Source organism: Myodes glareolus, chromosome 14 (genome assembly GCF_982192425.1).
Source record: "Myodes glareolus chromosome 14, mMyoGla1.1, whole genome shotgun sequence".
NCBI classification, from domain to species: Eukaryota; Metazoa; Chordata; class Mammalia; order Rodentia; family Cricetidae; genus Myodes; species Myodes glareolus.
Genome location: NC_142039.1, coordinates 42,571,268 through 42,590,180, shown reverse-complemented (window position 1 = coordinate 42,590,180; position 18,913 = coordinate 42,571,268). Strand labels below are relative to the sequence as shown.

Sequence of the window (18,913 nt, the reverse complement as noted above, 5' to 3'; positions counted from 1 at the left end):
TTCCTTATTTGTGAAATTACTTATGTACTTAATGTACTTTTATTTTAGCTCTATTCTGAGTCTTCATTTCCTAGGCAAAGCATGCTCCTCACTAAAGTTAACCCCTTCTAGCTGCCCACCATCTCCCTGGTTTATCTCAGATGTCCCCTCAAGGCCCACAGGTTCTGCAAGGCCTCCTAGACCTGACCACTGTCTTTAGCCCTGGGTCATTGTACATTGATGTCAAAGGCCTTGGCTGCATTTTATCCTAACACCTAAGCTGTGAGTGGGAGACAAGGCCATGTCTCACTGTCCCATCTACTTCTGAACTTCCCAGTGAGGCTCACCACATGACAAGGTCTCAAGAACAAAGCACAGGGACAGTGACAGTGTTCCTTAGGTGTGTTGCCAGGCTGACAATGCCACAAGGTTCATGTGTCCTGGGAAGGAAACTTGTCTTGAGAGTCCTGATTCAGGTCTCAGGGAAAGGCTGTCCTGCTGTTTTATGCTCACTAAGCCTGAATGCCCTGTCTCAGTGTGAGCTGGGAAGTGAGGGGTGTTTATACTGACACTGCGATTAGGAAGACTCACTGTAGACCAGAATTAACTGTGAAGTACCTCCAACTGGCCTTTATCACCACTGCCTGTGGTCAGTGTTCTTGATAACATCTCAGTTTTTTAAAGATGCATAAAATTGTAAATAAAAGCCCAGTGTATCCTTTGGAGAATTCTCCCATGGTTAAGAATTGCTGATTCTAGTAGATAGCCCATTGTGTCAAGTTTGTCTGTGTCAGAACTGCTGGCCAGCAGAGGGCAGTTTGCCCATGAGTCTTAGCAGGCCCTGTGTCCCCAGCACCTCCTGAGCTTTACCAGGCTGCTGGCTTCTACACTTAGGACTCCTGCGCACTCTGCTCTTTATCCTTAGTCGATGCCAGGCCATGCGCCTGCCTTCCCCGGGTGTCTTCAAGAGCAGGGACTTTGTATGTTAGAACCTAGCTCAATTTTAGGATACCAGATCCTGAAGTGAATGAACGGTTTAATGGTTTAGTTTGGTTTCCTTTGTTCTGAGGCAGGGTTTCATTCTGACCCAGGCTAGCCTTGAACTCTTTGAGTCCTGGAGTGGCTTCAAACTCCTACCTCAGCTTTGTGTGCTGGAATTACAGGCCTGAGCTACCACACCTGGCTCTTTAGTAGTTATATATTAAAATATATTTCTTAGTGTATTTATTCAAATGTAATATTAAATGTATGCTCCTTTAGCAGTCCCACTGCAGTGTTTCTTGCCTACAAGGATATTTGCACAATTGTGTAAAAAAAAAAAAATAGGTGTAAGAATGCTCAGTGCAACACTGTCTGTAATAGTTTAAAAATGGAAATAACATAAATACAGGGATGCAATTGAACTGAGTTATGTAATGTCCAGAGAATAAAGTATTGTGTAACTATTGAGAAGGATTAAATGGTGTTGTGTGCTTATTTGATAAGAAGTGAAGATGCGTAAAAATGCAGCCATGGCATGTGCATCTGTCTGGACTCGTCTAAAGACTGACGGGGCAGCCAGGGTGTTGCTTACCAGGTAAAGGTGCCTGCCGCCCAGCAAGCTGCCACCGAGTTCAGTCTCTGGGACCCGCATGATGGGAGAAGAGAACCAAGTTCTCACACAGTACTCTCAGCACAGAGGACTGTGGCACACGAACATTCGTGTGACATAAAATAAACACTTAAGAACCAGCAGTCTGGACAAAAACAGCAAAATCTGAACAGTGGCTTTCATGGATGGTGACAGCAAATGTCAGGAAGGGCAAGATGCCGTCTTGAGCTGTATGAGAAGTTGGTCACGGAAGCTGCCGTTGCAGTGTGTGGACAACCACAGACAGATCAGGAATGGGTGAGCACTGTGAAGTGCCAGGCTGGGTCCTCAGCACCACGTAACGAACACCCTTAAGTCATGGGCCCTGAAATTAGAACTTCATAAAAATTTCATGTCAGGGAAAAAAATTTTCTCCACTGTCTAAATATGACAGCCACTTTTTTAAAAGTCAAATATAGTTGGCCCACAGGCTATATTCTGCTAAGCCTTGCTGTAGACTAGGAATGGGGGGGTACCTAAAAAGTGGGGGTAAGTTCATTTGTTACTATTTTTGTAAAACTGAAGAGATGAGATTATCAGATCTGGTTCAAGGACAATTATTTACTCACCCTTCCCTTGGACCTTACAGACACCAGCGAGCTCCCAAACCTCGAACTTGCCTGTAAAACACACGCGATGGTTGTTCAGCATGGAGCAGTAAATATTAGGAGTTGGGGGTGGGGGTATCAGGCTTTGGGGGACAGTGGCTACTTACCTCAGGAGAAATTAGTACATACTGTGCCTGGGAAAAGATCGAGGAGGAGACTGTTAGCGTAATTACTGTTGCTGAAGAGCTTTGAGCCAGTCTGACTGCTCGCGCTCACATTTCAACACTTCCGGGTTCTCCTTACGAGGACGTGTGCCCTTTAACCCTAACAATTCCATTTATAGACTCTCAGATCCTAAAACATAATCTGTTGTGTAAAATCATTTCCGTGAGAATGTTTGCCCTGTGGGTTATAATTGAATCAAAGTGGCTAATGATCAATACTTCAGGAAGGTCAGTTAAACAGATTTATTTCAAGATAATGTAGTTGGCAGATGATAGAACCCCAGCCCCACCCCCTCCCAGCAGGCTCCTGTGTAAACCAGGCCTCCTGATCTTGGGTGCTAAGATTGCAGCATTACCACCATATCCCATACCCCATAGAACAATATCTACTTTTTTTTTTTTTTTTAGAGAAAGATCTATTTGTTTTTTTGGGTTTTTTTGTTTTGTTTTGTTTTGTTCTGTTTTGTTTTGTTTTGTTTTGTTTTGACACAGGGTTTCTCTGTGTATCTTTAGAGCCTGTCCTGGAACTCTCTCTGTGAACTAGACTGGCTTTGAACTCACAGATCCACCTGCCTCTACCTCCCAAGCGCTGGGATTAAAGACATGCGCCATCATTGCCCAGCTACAATGTGTACTTTTTCCCCATAAAGTGCTATCTGGTTTTTATTTTATTTGGGTTGTGTGTGCATATACATGTGCCAAGGCATCCATGTGGAGGTCAGCGACAGCTTTGGAGAGTAGATTCCCTCCTGCCATGTGGACTCTAGGTTCCCTGGCTTAGAAGCAAGCTCCTTTACCCACTAAGCCACCTCACTGACCCAGCAATGACCTCAGTATATAATGAATAGTCCTTATCCAGAATGCCTGGCTCCAGACGTTTGGATTTGGGAACTTTCTGATTCTGGAGTATCTATAGATGCATAGATCTCATGGGGATGGGCCCGAGGCTACACAGAGGAAATAGCTTACGCCCATAGCCTGACAGTTCTGTGCACTATGCTAATGACTATACATGAGACCAGCCCGCTACTGTAGGAATTCCATTCCAGACCTGTCAGCTCTCAGGAAGTCTAAGCTTTTGCAGCATCTCAGATTTCAGACTGGGAATGCTCAACATGCATACTGTTTGATTCAACCCAGCACTTAGGAGGTAGGGGCAGGAAGATCAGGAGTTTGAGGCCAACCTGGACTCTACCTTTAAAAAATAAATCAAGTTAAAAACTGTGAACAAAATCACACATGATCACATTGGTTAACAAGTTTAAGAAACGGTCTTAGCTCGGGTTCCCAGCTGCCGTGTGCACTGTGACTTGAGCAGCGGCCTCTGTCCTGCGGGCTCCTTGTCACTGGCACCAGAACAGCTGCATAGCTCTCAGGTGCATTCAGCTACCCAGGGTGCTTCTGTGCGCACGCCAAGTAGGACAGAGTGCTGCTAGCCTGTAATCCCTGCACTAGTGAAGCAGAGGCAGGGGGACTACCACAGTTACAGGCCAGATAGGTCTACATAACAAGACCCTGCTATTTAATTTCACCTCCAACCCCCCACAGCAGTAACATTTCAAAGTGTAGAAGATACTAGAATACATACTCCAGCTAACGGGGAAGCTCGGTAGAGTGGAAGTCTAAGGTTAATTTTAACGCTCTTCTTTTTGTTTCTCTGTTTTCTACAGTTTTCACACTAAACTTTCATTCATTTTGCAATTTAAAAAATAATTTTGTTTGTTTTGTTTTTGAGACAGGGTTTCGCTTTGTGTCCCTGACAGGAAACTCACTATGTACAATTATACTATGTAGGCTGGCCTCAAATTCACAGAGATCCAACTGCCTCTGCCTCCTGGGTGCTGGGATCAAAGGCATGCGCCACTACACCTTAATTTTAAATTTAAGTTGATAATAATAATAATAATAATAGCCAAGCTGAATGCTTGGAAACATAAGGAAAGCCATCGGAGAAAGGAGTAACACAAAGCAATAAATGCGAAACAAAAGGCTACAAGTTTTGGTGACATTCCAGTGGCTAGACCCTGCTTTTTGCGCTATTCCCTGGGCACCCACTCAGGTCATGGCCAGCTGTGAACAAGACCAAGTCCAGCTGGGCTCCATCTCCAGAGGCAACCAGCACAGCTGTAAGCACCTGGACAGCTAGACAGCACAGCCCAGCTGATGACCAAGCAGGGGACCTCCCAGCCGTCTCTGGGCCTCCCATGGAATGGACTCCTCAGACTGCCTTTACCTTCTCCTCTGGACACGGAGTCAGCCAGGATTTGCACTGGCCTGTCATGTCACCTAGGGTGGTATGCTTGCCGTTATAAATGTAAACTCTCCCGTCTTCTCCCCCTAGCAGACCAGAAGTCATGTCTGTTATCCTCAGAGGGGCAGCCATGATGATTTCATCTGTAAAGCACAAGTGGGTGGAGGCATTAGACTGCTGTCAGCCTTCTTCCTGCACCTCTGGATCCTAAGCCTGCCTCCCACAAGTGATCAGCATGCCCTTCAGTCTGCCCTGGCTTCCTCCAAAGTCATTTAAAGGCCTTTGTTTCCCCTTCGGCGTCCATCAGTAATGGACCTGGTGACTCGCCCACCAAGTCTTTAGGAAGTGCAGATTGTTCCCATGCATCTAAGTTCAGATCTATGGGAGCCCTTGAACCCAACGTGACACACACGTGCAGTGCCAGCACTTGGGAGGTGAAGGCAGGAGGATCAGTAGTGAAAAGCAGCTGAGTACGTGAGGAGTTGGAAGCAAACCTGAACTATGTGAGACTTTGTATTTAAAAAAAAAAAATGTCCCTTGGACCAGTGGACTGTCAATCAGAGGGCCATCTAACTGGGACACAGGTCCATTGGATATATAGGGAGTTAAATTTAGCTAAGGTCACTGTTCCCACCTTACCTAAACCGTCATCATCCAAATCAGTCAGGTGTAGAACGCTACCAAATCGAGAAAAACGTCGGTCTCCGCTGAAGGTGCTGAGCAGGGCAGGCTGTGTTTTCTCCAGGGCTAGCTCGTACATGCGCGTGGCTCCGCCCTGGTGCAGGGTCATGGTTAGGAATGCCATTTTAGACACGTCATCTGAAACAAGCCACAAGATCTCTGAGTGTCATGAAAGTGAAGCTGGGATCCCACCAGTACCCCTTTGTTCCTCGGGCATGTTCACTGCGCGTGGACACACAGGACAGTGTGGTTCCCGGGGTGGGAAGATATGACTAGCGATGCACGGGCACTGAGGTATATACAGGCAGCTAGGCAACCCCTCACGTAGCTGCTCCACCCCAGTACATTATTGTCTACCTGACCATCTTGCTATCTTTTCCTACCTTCCTTTTTTTTTTCTTTGAGACAAGCCAGCCTCAAACTCAGTATCTAGCTGAGGATGACCTTGACATTGAACTCCTGATCATCTTAAGGTCTGGATTATAGAGGTGCTTCACCTATAATGAAAATTATGCTTTCTATTGGATTTCTTTTTTGATATATTGTGTTTTATTTCCCTTCAGTTCAATATTTTTTATTGATTTTTATTGAGCTCTACATTTTTCTCAGCTCCCCTCTCTGCTTTTCCCATCCCCCCCTTTAACCTTTCCCCAAGGTCTCCATGCTCCCAATTTACTCAGGAGATCTTGTCTTTTTCTACTTCCCATGTAGATTAGATCTATATAAGTCTCCCTTAGTGTTCTCATTGTTGTCTTAAGTTCTCTGGGATTGTGGTTTGTAGGCAGTCTATTGTATTTCTTACAAAGAACAATTTACCAGAAAAGTCTGGGAACCTTATCTCAGCATCCAGTAGAGTCATAAGAAAAAGAAAATGAAGGAGTGGAGAGATGACTCCACTGTTAAGAGCACTGACTGCTCCTCCCAAGGACCCAAGTTCATTACATTCCCAGCACCCACATGGCAGCTAACAACTGTGTAGTCTACAGCTGCAGTCCCAGGGAATCTGACACCTTCACACCAATGCACACAAAATAAAGTTAAATAAAGTATTGGTTTAAAAGAAAAGAAAGAAAAGTAAATGAGTGATGTGTGCCCGGAGAGTTTGGAAATGACTTCTGCTACATCCACGGCTGTCTCGCCAGTGTAGCAGAAATGCTGACTGGATGGGCAAATATTGCCGGTAGGATTGGGATTTGTGCTTCTAGGAGTTGTATGTTCCAGGCGGTCCCTTGGCAATCAGTTGTGGTGTAATGCTACCTGAATTGTCATTAATACTGACTCAACCTGGCTGTCCTTGGAGCCATGTGTGTGTCTTTTCCCTTGTCTGTATGTTCTTTGTGATTCTTGCATATTGCTAACAGATCAGACTATTCCAGGCAGTTGTGGATGCAAACAAAACTGCTGAGGACATTTTTGAACTTTGCCCCAGTATTCATTAAAACCTTAAAAAAGTAGCTAGTTCTGGGAATTGCCAGAATCATCATTAGGACAATTCCTTGATGATGTGGAACAAAAGGAGTTAATTTTACTAGGAAAAACCTTAGAAGCTTTAGGCATTTGCCTGAGAAATATGTACAGTTGTAAATAGAAGGCCTATGAAACCTTTCTTATGGGAAGAAAAAGACCTAGCCTAAGCTGACAATATCTGAGCCTGAGAATTGAGAAGGGAGGAGAGTTGAAGTTAGTGATATAAAGTAAACTTCAGAGAGATTCAAGACTATGTATTAGAATTTTCCTAGCAGAAAACTTTCCCAGGGAGATAGTAGCCTTTTTCTTTCTCAGCCAGGCACACAAGGTCACTTAGCTCAAACCAACCAGCCACCTGCAAGCTGATAAAGATGGTCTAGCTCAAGGGCAGTGATCTCTTTCAAGGCAAGAGGAGAGAGTTTGTTTTGTAAAGTGTGAGAAAGCAGAAGTCCTTGTGCCCAAGTCAAAGCATCTTCAAAGATTCTTTTTGTAAACTATTTTATGCTGTTCTTTTCTGTTTTATGATTTGATGATGTATGCCTTTGCCAAGTTCTTTGATTGTAAAAAAATATATAATCCTGCACTGAAGTAAGTAAATCGCAACAGCATGTCTCAACATTGAAGAGTGTCTGTGTGTCACTTTCCTCGCCGTATCCTGATCTCCCCTGTGCCTTCGCCCTGATTCCCTACGGTCTGAGTGGCTCCCCTGAGCCGGTCTGTAGCAGACTTCCTAGAAAAGAACGGAGAGGCGCATTTGTAGTGCTCTCTGCAGCATGTCCTCACACTGTCCCGTCCCCAGCCATGCAGTGACCATGCAGCCGAGCCTTTGCCAGATACAAGTCTCTTCCCCTCGGAGAGTAGGCAATCATTCAGAAATGATTGTCTGGCACTATTCAGGGAAGGTCTCGGGGAAGATTGGCTTCTCTAGTCTGGAAATCTCCCTGAGGTGCCCATCGCATCAGAAAAGTCGTCCATAATTTCTCCAGCTCTGGTTTCTGTGCCTACGGCCCAGCCCTCCCTCAGAACAGCGACACCTGACTGTTTCCCTCAAAGGACAGTGGCAGGAAGGACAATGATGTTTTTGGAGAATATTGACAGAGAACATGGTCATGATGAGATATAAATGCATTTTTAATTAAGAGTGACAATTACATAAGGAAGTTGCAGGTGGACCTTCTATCCCAACCCCTAACCCACACACACTTCAGGTGGCCAGCATTATTAAAGGACTTGATTAAAACTAAAGTAAAAGAATAAAAATAATTTTAAAAACTTTAAACACAAGCTTTTTAAATATTTATTCTGTGTATGTGTGCCACGTGTGCCCACAAGAGCACATAGCATGGTTGCTGGGAACCAGGAGAGCACCCAGTGCTCTTAACCACTGAGTCTGTCTATCTAGCTGTCTGTTCCAAGAGTTTTTTTTTAGGTGTGCTTGTTTGTTGAGACAGTCATACAGTCCAGGCTTGCCTTGAACTCCTGACCTCCTGCCTCCACTTGGCCTGCAGGATTGGGAACCAGCAGAGTCCACTCCAGCTTTTTTGTGAGCCTGGGCTAAATAGAGTCTCAATAACAAAAGCAGAAACAAAACAAAACTGCTCTTCTCTAGCTCTGGGGTCGCTGGTGTGGGAGCTTTAGACACATTCTCATGCATCATTTTCAACAACTTTTGAAATAAATACCATAACTATTTTATAGATGATGATATAGAAGTTCAGAAAGGTTAAATAAGTACCCCAAAGGTACACAACTTAATACTCAAGATTTTTTAAAAGGAAATATATAAGTCCACTTGTGTTTGGCAAGTTCTCTTGACTTTCTACTAAGACAATATGGTCAAAGAGCCTTATGACTTGTTGCTGCGGGATATTTGATCTCACTGTGACACCCCAAGACTCTGTTCATAAACTTAACCTTGAGTCAGGGGGCAGAGTCACTAACTAGTTGATAAGAATTAATCATAGAGAATACAGAGGACCCAGGATGTGGATAGAGAGAGACAGGAAGAAGTAGAGAGGGACTTGGAGATTCTTGGGCTTTTTGTCCTTTCCCTTAGGTCTTAGAAATGTGGAGAGATGGTCAGCTGGTCGCTCCTCCATCACATCTTTTTTAATACTTTATTTACTTTTATTTCATTTGCATTAGTATTTTGCCTCAATGTATGTCTGGGTGAGGGTGCCAGATCTTAGCATTAGAGGCAGTTGTCAGCTGCCATGTGGGTGCTGAGAATTGAACCCAAGTCCTCAGGAGGCACGGTAAGTGCTCTTAACCACCGAGCCATCTCTCCAGCCCCCCTCCACCACATCTTTGATCTATCAAGTTTTCTCCCCAATATCTGACTCCTGAGTCTTTATTGGTAATAAAACAACTAGATTTAAAAAAAATCATAAACATGTAGGTGACCTACCATGAGTAGGGGCTCCAACCAATAGCACTTGTGTTAGGGTTCCGTTCAGCCTCACATGGCCACTTGACAGAGAGGCGCCCAACTTTCCCATTGCCTGCAAAGAACCATAGATCATTACTGATCAACCAAGCTAAGTACACACATCGTTGAGAAAGAGGCTGAAGTACCTTATCGCCTGAGATAGTGATTTCACTCTGACAGTTTGGCGGAAAATAGCCATACACCCTTCCCAGGCTGTTTTTCTCATGGATCCTATGGCTTGAGCGTGCCAACCTGGGGAGAACACAGTGGTCAGTGGCGGGTGCAGGATGCAGAGCCCTGAGGATTAAGTGTCCGTGGAAGAAGCTGAGCCTCACCCCAGCCTGCATCCCTGGGACTCTGTCCTGTGATCCTGTTCACCAACATTGGCACCTATGAAGTTAATCTCACCAACATGGAGGCTTCCGAGTCTCACATCCACCCTCTGCCCCCCACTCCAGCAAAGCGGTGATGCCTGCTGCCAGGGGCTGAATCACACTCTCCACCCACCCCACTGCTGGTGTCCTGACTGCCAGTATTTCAGAATCAGACTGTATGGGAGGCAGTATCTTTAAAGGGGTCACCAAGTGAAGAGAACACTCGGGAGAGCCATAATCGAAGATGACTTAGCCCTCATAGAAACAGATAAGTACACAGACAAACCAGAGGCACCTGGCCTTCCCAGGGCGGAGATGATTGATTTGCTTCCTGAGTACTGTAATGCTGAAGATCCAGAGCCAAGTTGCCTTTGGCTACCTTTGGTTCCCTTCAGAGCTGCCGGTCACTGCCCACTTCTCCATCTGACCTAGCATGCCTGTGACTCTCAGGTCAAACCCTTTGAGATCCATAGCTAACGGTCTTCCCCAGCTCAGAGACTCAGAACCCTCTGGAACCATAGTATGGAGTCCTTGTGGTTCTGTAACCCACCTAACTGTTGTTTCCGCCAATTTATTTGGGGAAATACTTTTATTTCTTATTTTCTTTTGTTCTGTAACAGAACTAATTTCATGAAATCATTTCCGCCTTGAAACATGCTATTGAGCAACTTGAATCTGTGTTCCTGTGCCTCAGTCATTCCTGCTTGACTCAAGAATAAGCTGTTCCTGGGACTGCAGATACAGCTCGGTTGTTAACAGCACAGGCTGCTCTTTCAGAGAACTAGGGTTCGACTCCCAGCACCCACATGGTGGTTCACAATTGCTGTTACCCAGTTCAGGAGATCCAACACTCTCTCCTGGCCTCTGAGGGACACAGATTTTTTTTTTTAAGAATTAAACTGTTTCTCATGTCCTTTGAGGTAAGAGCTGTGTCTCACAGAGATGGCCCAGTGCAGGCAGCAGGAAAGCTGCCAGAAGGAAGGCGACAGAAGGAAGCCAAACAGGCTCCAGAAGAACCCTGCCCACACTTTGATCTTGGATTGCCAGCTTCCAGACAGTAAAATGAAATCTTTCTGTGTTTAAACTCCCGGGCTAAGGAATTTGTTGCTGTGCTTCTTGCAAGCCAGTGCACTTACTGCAGTTTCTAAGACGAAATCTCTGCGCCCTCGCTCCAGAGCTGAGGCTATTCCTTTTAGGGCAATAGCCACTCAGCCCTTTCTTTGCACCCCACACTTAGGAAGGCCCCACAAGTAGCTGGCACCAGCCCCTATGCATGGTTTCCCCAGACCCCAGTGTCAACACTGACCTGCTGACGTTCTTCCAGGTTGGGCTCCCAACCAGCAGCAGGGTTCTGTTTGTCACTGTGACCCCATGAAGGGAGTATCCAAACCAAGAGAAGTCCTCCTCACCGCTCACCTTCCAGTCAGCTTCCTCTGCAGTCAGTGTTTCTAAAAAAATAAACAGTCTCCATCAATCAACTAACCAATTACCAATCAGTGACACCCAGTCCCAGTGAATGAACATGAAGAACATGAAAGAAACAAAGAGAAAGGTTTGTTATGGGCATGTTGATGCACATATATAATCTCAGAACTTGGGATGTGGAAGCAAAAGGATCAAGAGTTCAAGGTCATCCTTGACTCTATGTAATTTGAGACTAGCCTGAGTGTCATGAGACCCTGTCTAAAACAAACCCCTATGTGACTGAATGAATGGGCCCCATTCCCTTTATGAGGGAGGATGTGGAGTTGAAAGGAAGCATCCTGTTTATGAACATATGAGAACCAAGCAGCTTCTGAGATTTTGTGAGAGCCCCTTTGTCATATATGGATCCCAGGACCCCAACATCAGCAGTAGATGGCACTCTTCAGACAAGAAGCATGTTGCTGGAGCTCATTTCCAAAGGGTAAAGACTGTTTTGAAAGGCCTTTCTCAGCTGGGCGGTGGTGGCGCACGCCTTTAATCCCAGCACTGGAAGGCAGAGGCAGGTGGATCTCTGTGAGTTCAAGGCCAGCCTGGTCTACAAGAGCTAGTTTCAGGACAGACTCCAAAGCTTCAGAAAAAGGAAGGAAGGAAAGAAGGAAGGAAGGAAGGAAGGAAGGAAGGAAGGAAGGAAAGAAAGAAGGAAGGAAGGAAGGAAAGGCCTTTCTTGGGGCAGTTGGAACAACTAGAATAACTTTGGCCTCAGCAAAAGTCATTTCCATAGTGGCTTGTGCTGCCACTCTGGGCCATGATGTCATCCAGACCCAAACGGTGGCATGTCTGGGTGTGTGGCCCTAATGCAGCCATCTGTGTTGATGTCCATGACTCCTGTCACCATTGAAAGCCATGTGGATACCCGGGGTTAAGGCTACCATCTGAGGCCAAATTGGTGTCTGAGGGTCATGCTGTAGCCAGGGCTGTGGCCAGGATCTTAGTGGTCTGCACTGCCTCACAGGGCTATGGTGACATCCAGGCCCAAGCTGCAGCTGGGTCTGTGGTCCTGCCACAGCTGGGGGCTCTGTTGGTATCTGTGGCCTGTGTTACCTCCAAAGGCCACACTTGGTAGAAATGTCCCACACCTCACCACAGGCATGAGATGGGCATAGATATGCCTGATATGGGCATAGAAAAGCTGGCTCCACCTCACCTCAGGGGGCCAGTCCCAGCAGCCAGGACTGACCAAATCAGCTATCACCCAGACCCACAGGCTTTGAGTTGGCACACCCCAAATCTACCCCATCCGTGACCCTGCTGACCCAGCCGCGGGATCTTCATGACTTGGGGCAAGAGCAGGATATCTGAGAGGAGTCTTGGTGAGGGCTCAGTATTAAGGGATCACCAGAAGCCAGAGGCCTTGGACCAGGCCAACAACACATTACACAATGAACATTTGCAAGTAAATCTGAGTGGACAAAAAGGGATACTTCTCGACACACCCCAGCTCCCAGGGTTGCTAAGATGAGCGTGATGAGGCGAGAAGTGGGTTTTCTGTTTGTTTGCTTGATTGATTTGTTTTGTTTTTAATCAACTTTTAAAAATTGTCTTTTGGGGGAACGCTACAGGCAGAGGCAGATATGGAGAAAATGGGAAATGGGCAGGATTGGGGTAATGCATGATGTGAAAAATTTTTAAATTATGTTAAATCAATTTTAAAAATTATGTTAAAAAAGAGTAACCTCTTGTCTCCTTTGGGCTTTTGTGTACACTCAGGAAGAAATATTTTTTAAGCATTTATTTATGTTGTGTGTGTACCCACAAGCCATGCATGTGGAGGTCAAAAGCACCGTTTTGGGAGTTAGCTCTCTCCTTCCACCATATGGATTCTGGAGATCAAACTCAGGTTGTCAGGCTTAGCAGCAAGCCCCTCACCTGCTGAGCCATCTTGCCTGTCCTCACTGGTGATTCTTTTGCCATCTCTTGCCAGTACCTGTTAGCATGAGAGCCTGTCTCCTAGCAAGTGACATCATAGCACATTCAGGAAAAGGACACAGACCCATATGCAAGAGATATCACAGGCACAGCCAATCTGCGATCTCTGCCCCTGCCCCACCAGCTTCTACCTCTGTCACTCCGTCTGGGGTGTGAGTAGAAGGCAGCCACGATCCCCCTCTGCTTCCCTCCACCCGGTGCGAAAGGTGAGCTGATCACCAGGTCGGGCTGGCCATCTCCATCCACATCTGCTGCCAGGAGGGTCCAGCCCAGGTTGCAGTAGGTGTCCTTCGGAGGGAAACAGGAAAGCACAATCTGTCAGCCCCAGAGGCCATGGGGCAGCAGTTGAGTGAGACCCTGGCACAAGGCAGAGACGTACCTTGCAGGAGATAGTGATGTTGGGGGCAGAAGACAGCCTCCCCTGCCGGGACCCATAGTAGACATACACTGCACCCTGGACAAGCACAAACAGCAACAAGCCATAATGCTTTCACGGTATAGAGAACCCTAAACAGACAGTAAAACAGAGAAGACCTACTATCCCCAGAAACGCAGTCTGGACATTGGAGTTTATTATTGTTGTTTGTTTAACACAAGGTTTTGATATATATATCCCATACTGGCCAGGAACTCACTATGCAGACCAGACTAGCATTGAACTCAAGGCTATCCTCCTGCTTCAGCCTCCTGGCAGGGATTACAGTCATGTATCACCATACCTAACTATGCTTCTTTTCCATGATACTTAAGAGAACCCCAAAGCAGGGATGGGGGAGAGGCCATTTTATTCCTGCCTCCCAGTCTGTAGTCACTGCTGTGTGGGACAAAGGACCTAAGCCTGGTTTTCCCCAGAACACACTTCTCTCAGTTCTTGTCTCCTCCCTGCCAGACACACTGCTCCCTGGCCCTGGCCCCTTCCCCACCTCTGCCTTCTTCTCAGCCTTACATTGTAGGTGAGCTGCCTGGAGCCCACAGAGGGGGCCCCCACAGCCAAGTCAGGCAGCCCATCCTTGTTGAAGTCCAGCACGGCCAAAGCTGAGCCAAAGCGACCTGAAGGCTGAAGAAACACAAGTTACTTCTCTGGGGCTAAGTGTGGCCTTCAGACTCCCAGTGTGGAAAGCCTGGGCCCCCAGCCTATTGCCCACAGGCTGAGGCCCAAAACCTCACTGCTCGGTAGCATGTTTGAGACACATCTGGGTAGCTCCATCTTAGGTGGACTTTGGGCAAGTTTGTCTGTCTTGAGAAAAAGATGAAATACAAGAAAGAGACAGTCCTGAGGAGCTCTGGATGTGTAGAAATGGTCTGTGCACACTTCAACCCACTCTACAGTATCGTGTGTGTGTGTGTGTGTGTGTGTGTGTGTGTGTGTGTATGCGCGCGTACATGTGGTGCTAGGTGTTGAACTGAATGTCTCACACGTGCTAGGCAAGTACTCTACCATTGAACTATATTTCCAGCCCTTTTTGTATTTTTTTTTCATTTTTGAGAGAGGGTCTCACTAAATTGCCCAAGTTGGCCTTGAACTCACTTTGTAACTTAGGCAGGCCTTGTACATATGACCCTCCCTTCTGTCTCAGACTCCTGAGTAGCTAGGCTGGCAGGCCTACATCACCAGGCCCCGCTGAAAGTTTCTAAAGAAATAACCACAGAAGAACAGCAGCGGATTTCTGTCCAACACTCACGACGTAGAGGCAGAGCCACACTGCCTGGCATGGTAGCTGCCAGCCTAAGATGGCTATCCAGTTCAATTTAAAGCAATTACGTCAAAAAACAGTCTCCCATTCAATGACCCCATTTCGCATACACAAACACGCATTGTTGATGGATAGTGTAGAGCACAGCGGTCAGACCTCCCCACTGTGGCAGAAAAGTCAACCAAACTTAGTGCTGTTGTTACCAACTTCACATCCCTTTCATGAGAGCAAAACTGGCTCTATTCCAACACAATTTGTTCCCAACATAGATTTTTCTCTATGGATATTTTCCCTGCTCCTGTCTAAAATCAGCCTAAGCCTAACTCTTCAGCTGCTTCACTATTTCCTCCGCAGCTTATCCACAGGGAATGGTCTGGTGATGGTGATGGTGATGGTGATGACAATGTTGCCACATCACATACGACCCAGTGCCCCGTATATGATCCATGGACTAATTCCTATGGTGTGCACAATGGTATCTGTGGCATCTGGCCTTATGAAATAATTCAGGATCATGACAAAGGACAGGGAACTACTCCAGGACCAAATGCGTGCTAGGGTTGGGTGGGGACCGGTGATGAGCTGAGCCTTGCCCTCTACAGATGGGCTGTGTCATCCCAACAGCTGTGCTGTTAAGCCCTGTTGAGATTCAGCCATTCATTCACCACAAAGCACAGGGAAGCTTTGAGACAGCAGCCTTAAAACACCATGGTAGCCAAGGACAAAGGGAGGCTCCTAATGACACAGGGCTGGGCTCAGGCTTCCAAAGTCTAGTCTTTGCCTTCGGCAGGCCATCTTTCAAACTGCCAAAGGTCACAGGAGAGGAGAGCATTGTGGAGCCACCTCCCCCATCCCATGTGGGCTTAGAGAATGTACCATGCAGGAAGCCATTGCCCAGAATTGTGAACTTTACCCACCAGCCTCACTGCAGTGACCATACAGAGATAAAGGAGACAGGCGTGACTTGACTTATTTTGAAAATGCTTCTTGTGGTATCAGAAGGCTCCAGAAAATGGAACAGCCTTTACAGTGTGACCTCATACACGTGGTAGGCAACTCAGTTCCACCTGGCAGGGCCACGACTGCTTTCCTCGGAGCCTACACTAGTTCACAAATCCCTAGTGCTTTTGATTCTCCCATCTTTACAGACAGGCAGGATGGCATCTTTTCTCCCCACAGCACTAATAGCTAGCAATGGAGAAGCGACTTGCCCAATCACATGGCCACCATTGATCCACAAAGTTAGGTTTCTAATCCCCAGCACTTGACACTCAGAGATTCATGGTCAGGTCGGTGCCATCAAAGCCTCTTCTGTGAGCAGCAGTGAAGCTCTGGTGTTCCTCCATGCTACTAAAATGGCTAATGCCTTTCGTGTCCGCAAAGCCCTCCAGGGCCCTGAGTGTTCCCAAGAGGAATGAACACTCTGATTTGGTGACAAACATACACAGTGACTGTGGGTTTCCCCTGGTGATAAAAGACTGACCAGAGCAAAGCAACAGCATCTATGCAAGGCATGGAGTTCAGAGATGTGCTCATGACTGGTTTAGACTTTGACCCACACTCCATAATTATAGAAGACAACCGGGTTACACAGGGGAAATGATGGAAAGCATATGGCGACTCTGTCTTCAACCACTGTGCTGCATCATCAAGCAACTGCAGCTCTTCACTGAAGCTACCCACCTCCGTACCAGGAGGAACAGGCACTGAGGAGTTCAAGACCCGCCTGGACTACACAGTGAATTCCAAGGAGGTCTGGGCTCCAGTGTGAGAGCCCATCTCTTAAAATAGAAAAGAAATCAAAGTCCAGATGTCCACTTGAAGCTGTTGTAAACAGCACACATTATTTGGAGAGGGCACTGTATTTCCTGCTCAGAGCTACGTAACAGATTGAGATAAACAAAGCGAAGATGATGGTAACAGTGAGAGGCGCTGCATCCGTGTAGGCGGCGCCAGAATTGTTCTCCTCATCTCAGTGACTCATCTGGAGACCTTCTCTTAAAATGTGCAGTGTAAGACTGGGGGCAGTGACTCAGCAGTAGGGTGCTACCTAGAGCCCCTCCAATGAGCGGCTGGTTCATGACTCAGAAATAGAATACCTGCCTACACTCCCCCAAAGAAGGGCTGGGAGCATAGCTCAGTGGTAGAATGCCGTCTCAGAATCCTCCAATTCAGGAAAGGTGGCTGAGTGGTAGAGTGCTTGCTTAGCACTCTCTGAGGAGCTAAGGAGAGGGCTCAGCAAGAGTTCTTTGCTTGTCTAGCGCCTGAGGGGCTGGAGTAGGGCTCTGTGGTAGAGCAGAGGTGGGTGAAGCCCTGGCTTTAACCCCAGTACCAGGAAAACAAAGACAATGAAAACGTACCAAAATGTCAGCAATGGCTTACTCACCCCAAGAGAGGAAGGATGTGACAGGAGTTCTCACCTGGAAGCCCTGCAGGATCCCGTGGGCCTCCTTGTCTAGGTCTAGGTCAACCGGGGGCAGGCCCAGATCGTTGCCATAGACGATGTACACCCGCCCAATCTGGAAGCGGCCAGGGTGGCTGTAGCCTGGCGCACCCACCACGAGGTCACTGTGCCCATCCTGGTTGAGGTCGGCTGAGGCCATGACCCTTAGGGAAGAAGAGAACTGAGGGCTCGGGTAACACTGCCTGCTCTGCTCTCCAGAACCCAGCAATCCAGCTTTCCCAGACGACCCCACGTTCTGCATGACTGCTGAGGACATTCATTTGGGGGATCTATCATTTATGGGATTCAGTGTTGCTCTCCTTGTGGGAAATAAAACAAAAACGGACAACTAGAGGCATCTGGGCCTTTCTGGACCACAGAACCAGAGTAGGGGAAGAGCAGCCTCACAAAGGTGTGTGTCCTACAAGCAGCCACTGAGATCCTGGGTTGGCTTGTTTGGTCTGTTGTTACTTAATCAAACACATGGTCGATTTCTATCCAACTGACACAGCCCAGCTTTTATGACATTCAGTTGGTTAACCAACATATTTAATGTGTGAACTGAACTGGTATTCCTAAAGGGGAAAAACATCACACCTGTGTTAAAGATTCTACAAGGTTTATTGGAAGTCCCTGATGGGGGAGAGCTGCAATGTTGCAAATGCAGAGCCAAATTGTCCTTGATCATCTTTGGCATCTCAGAGGCCATTAACTGCCCGCCTGTGTCTGACCTCACATCCTTGAGACGATCAGGGAAGTCCTTCAGGGATGCATTAAAAGACCCCTAGCTCCACCAACCCCAAGCTAAGAATGTTATGGTTAGCATCTGGGGCCTATAGCAGCCATTATACTCTAACCCGCGTGTTTGTTTTGAGAGAGGGTCTCACTATGTGGCCTCAGCTGGCCTGCAACTCACTATGTAGACCAGACTGGCCTCAAACTCAGAGATCCTCCAGCCTCTGTCTCCCAAGTGCTAGGACTGAAGGGGTATGCCATAATGTCTGGCTCACCGATAAAATTTTTTAAAGAGTCTTGATTTATAACTTTTCTGTTTTGTCAATATAAAAACTTCATGAAACTGTTACCACAATGAAACACAGTATTTGGGGTGACCTGAATCTGTTCTTGAAACATGGTCACTCATAACTGGACCCATGTCATGTCTCTTTGACATGAGAGCTGCATTTTTGTATGAAGTAAATACTTCTAAGTGGTACTTGTGACTGATTGGTTACAGAGATGACAGTCAATGGTTCACAGGTCACTTTCATGCACATGGCTAGGTTCAAAATCAAAAGAATCCCCAGCTCTCTCCAGAAAGTGATCAGTGGGTACTGGCTTTCACCAGAAGAAGCAATAGTACTCAAATCATCATTAGAGCTCTTTGCTTGGATTCTTGGGGGATCACTACACTACAGGGGGAAGTCCGCCATGATAAATCCCCTTGAAGATAGTCTACAAAACACCACTTCATTGTTGCAATTGCTTAATAAAATGAAAGAGCCTCATGCTAAAATACATTTGGCCAACTATAAAGGGCTACTGAAACATACAGTTGATAAATTAAATTAGAAATTTTTTGATGATTAATTAGAAAATGGGGCTCTCCATTGTTTGTTTGTTTGGGGTTGACTTTTTTCTTTTGTTTATTTTGAGATAGGGTCTCTCCATGTAGCCCTGGGTGTCTAGGAACTCACTGTGCAGATCAGATTGGCTCAAACTCAGAGATATGTCTGCCTCTGCCTTTCTGAGTGCCTGGATTAAAGAAAAAAAATGGGTTCTA

General features: G+C 46.6%; 1 protein-coding gene across 5 annotated transcripts in view; it reads right to left on the bottom strand.

Annotated features, from left to right (window-relative positions):
- Gpld1 (glycosylphosphatidylinositol specific phospholipase D1) overlaps window positions 1-18,913 on the bottom strand; it is a 53,436-nt gene that overhangs the window by 1,429 nt on the left and 33,094 nt on the right. For all 5 annotated transcript variants that reach the window (XM_048428021.3, XM_048428023.3, XM_048428022.3 and 2 more), the window contains 11 exons: window positions 17,108-17,294; window positions 13,940-14,050; window positions 13,373-13,447; window positions 13,125-13,281; window positions 10,889-11,030; window positions 9,355-9,460; window positions 9,188-9,281; window positions 5,272-5,451; window positions 4,615-4,775; window positions 2,325-2,351; window positions 2,179-2,229 (listed from right to left, as the gene is read on the bottom strand). In XM_048428021.3, the coding sequence (XP_048283978.3) occupies window positions 2,179-2,229; window positions 2,325-2,351; window positions 4,615-4,775; window positions 5,272-5,451; window positions 9,188-9,281; window positions 9,355-9,460; window positions 10,889-11,030; window positions 13,125-13,281; window positions 13,373-13,447; window positions 13,940-14,050; window positions 17,108-17,294 (1,291 nt within the window). The remainder of the gene's footprint in view (window positions 1-2,178; window positions 2,230-2,324; window positions 2,352-4,614; window positions 4,776-5,271; window positions 5,452-9,187; window positions 9,282-9,354; window positions 9,461-10,888; window positions 11,031-13,124; window positions 13,282-13,372; window positions 13,448-13,939; window positions 14,051-17,107; window positions 17,295-18,913) is intronic.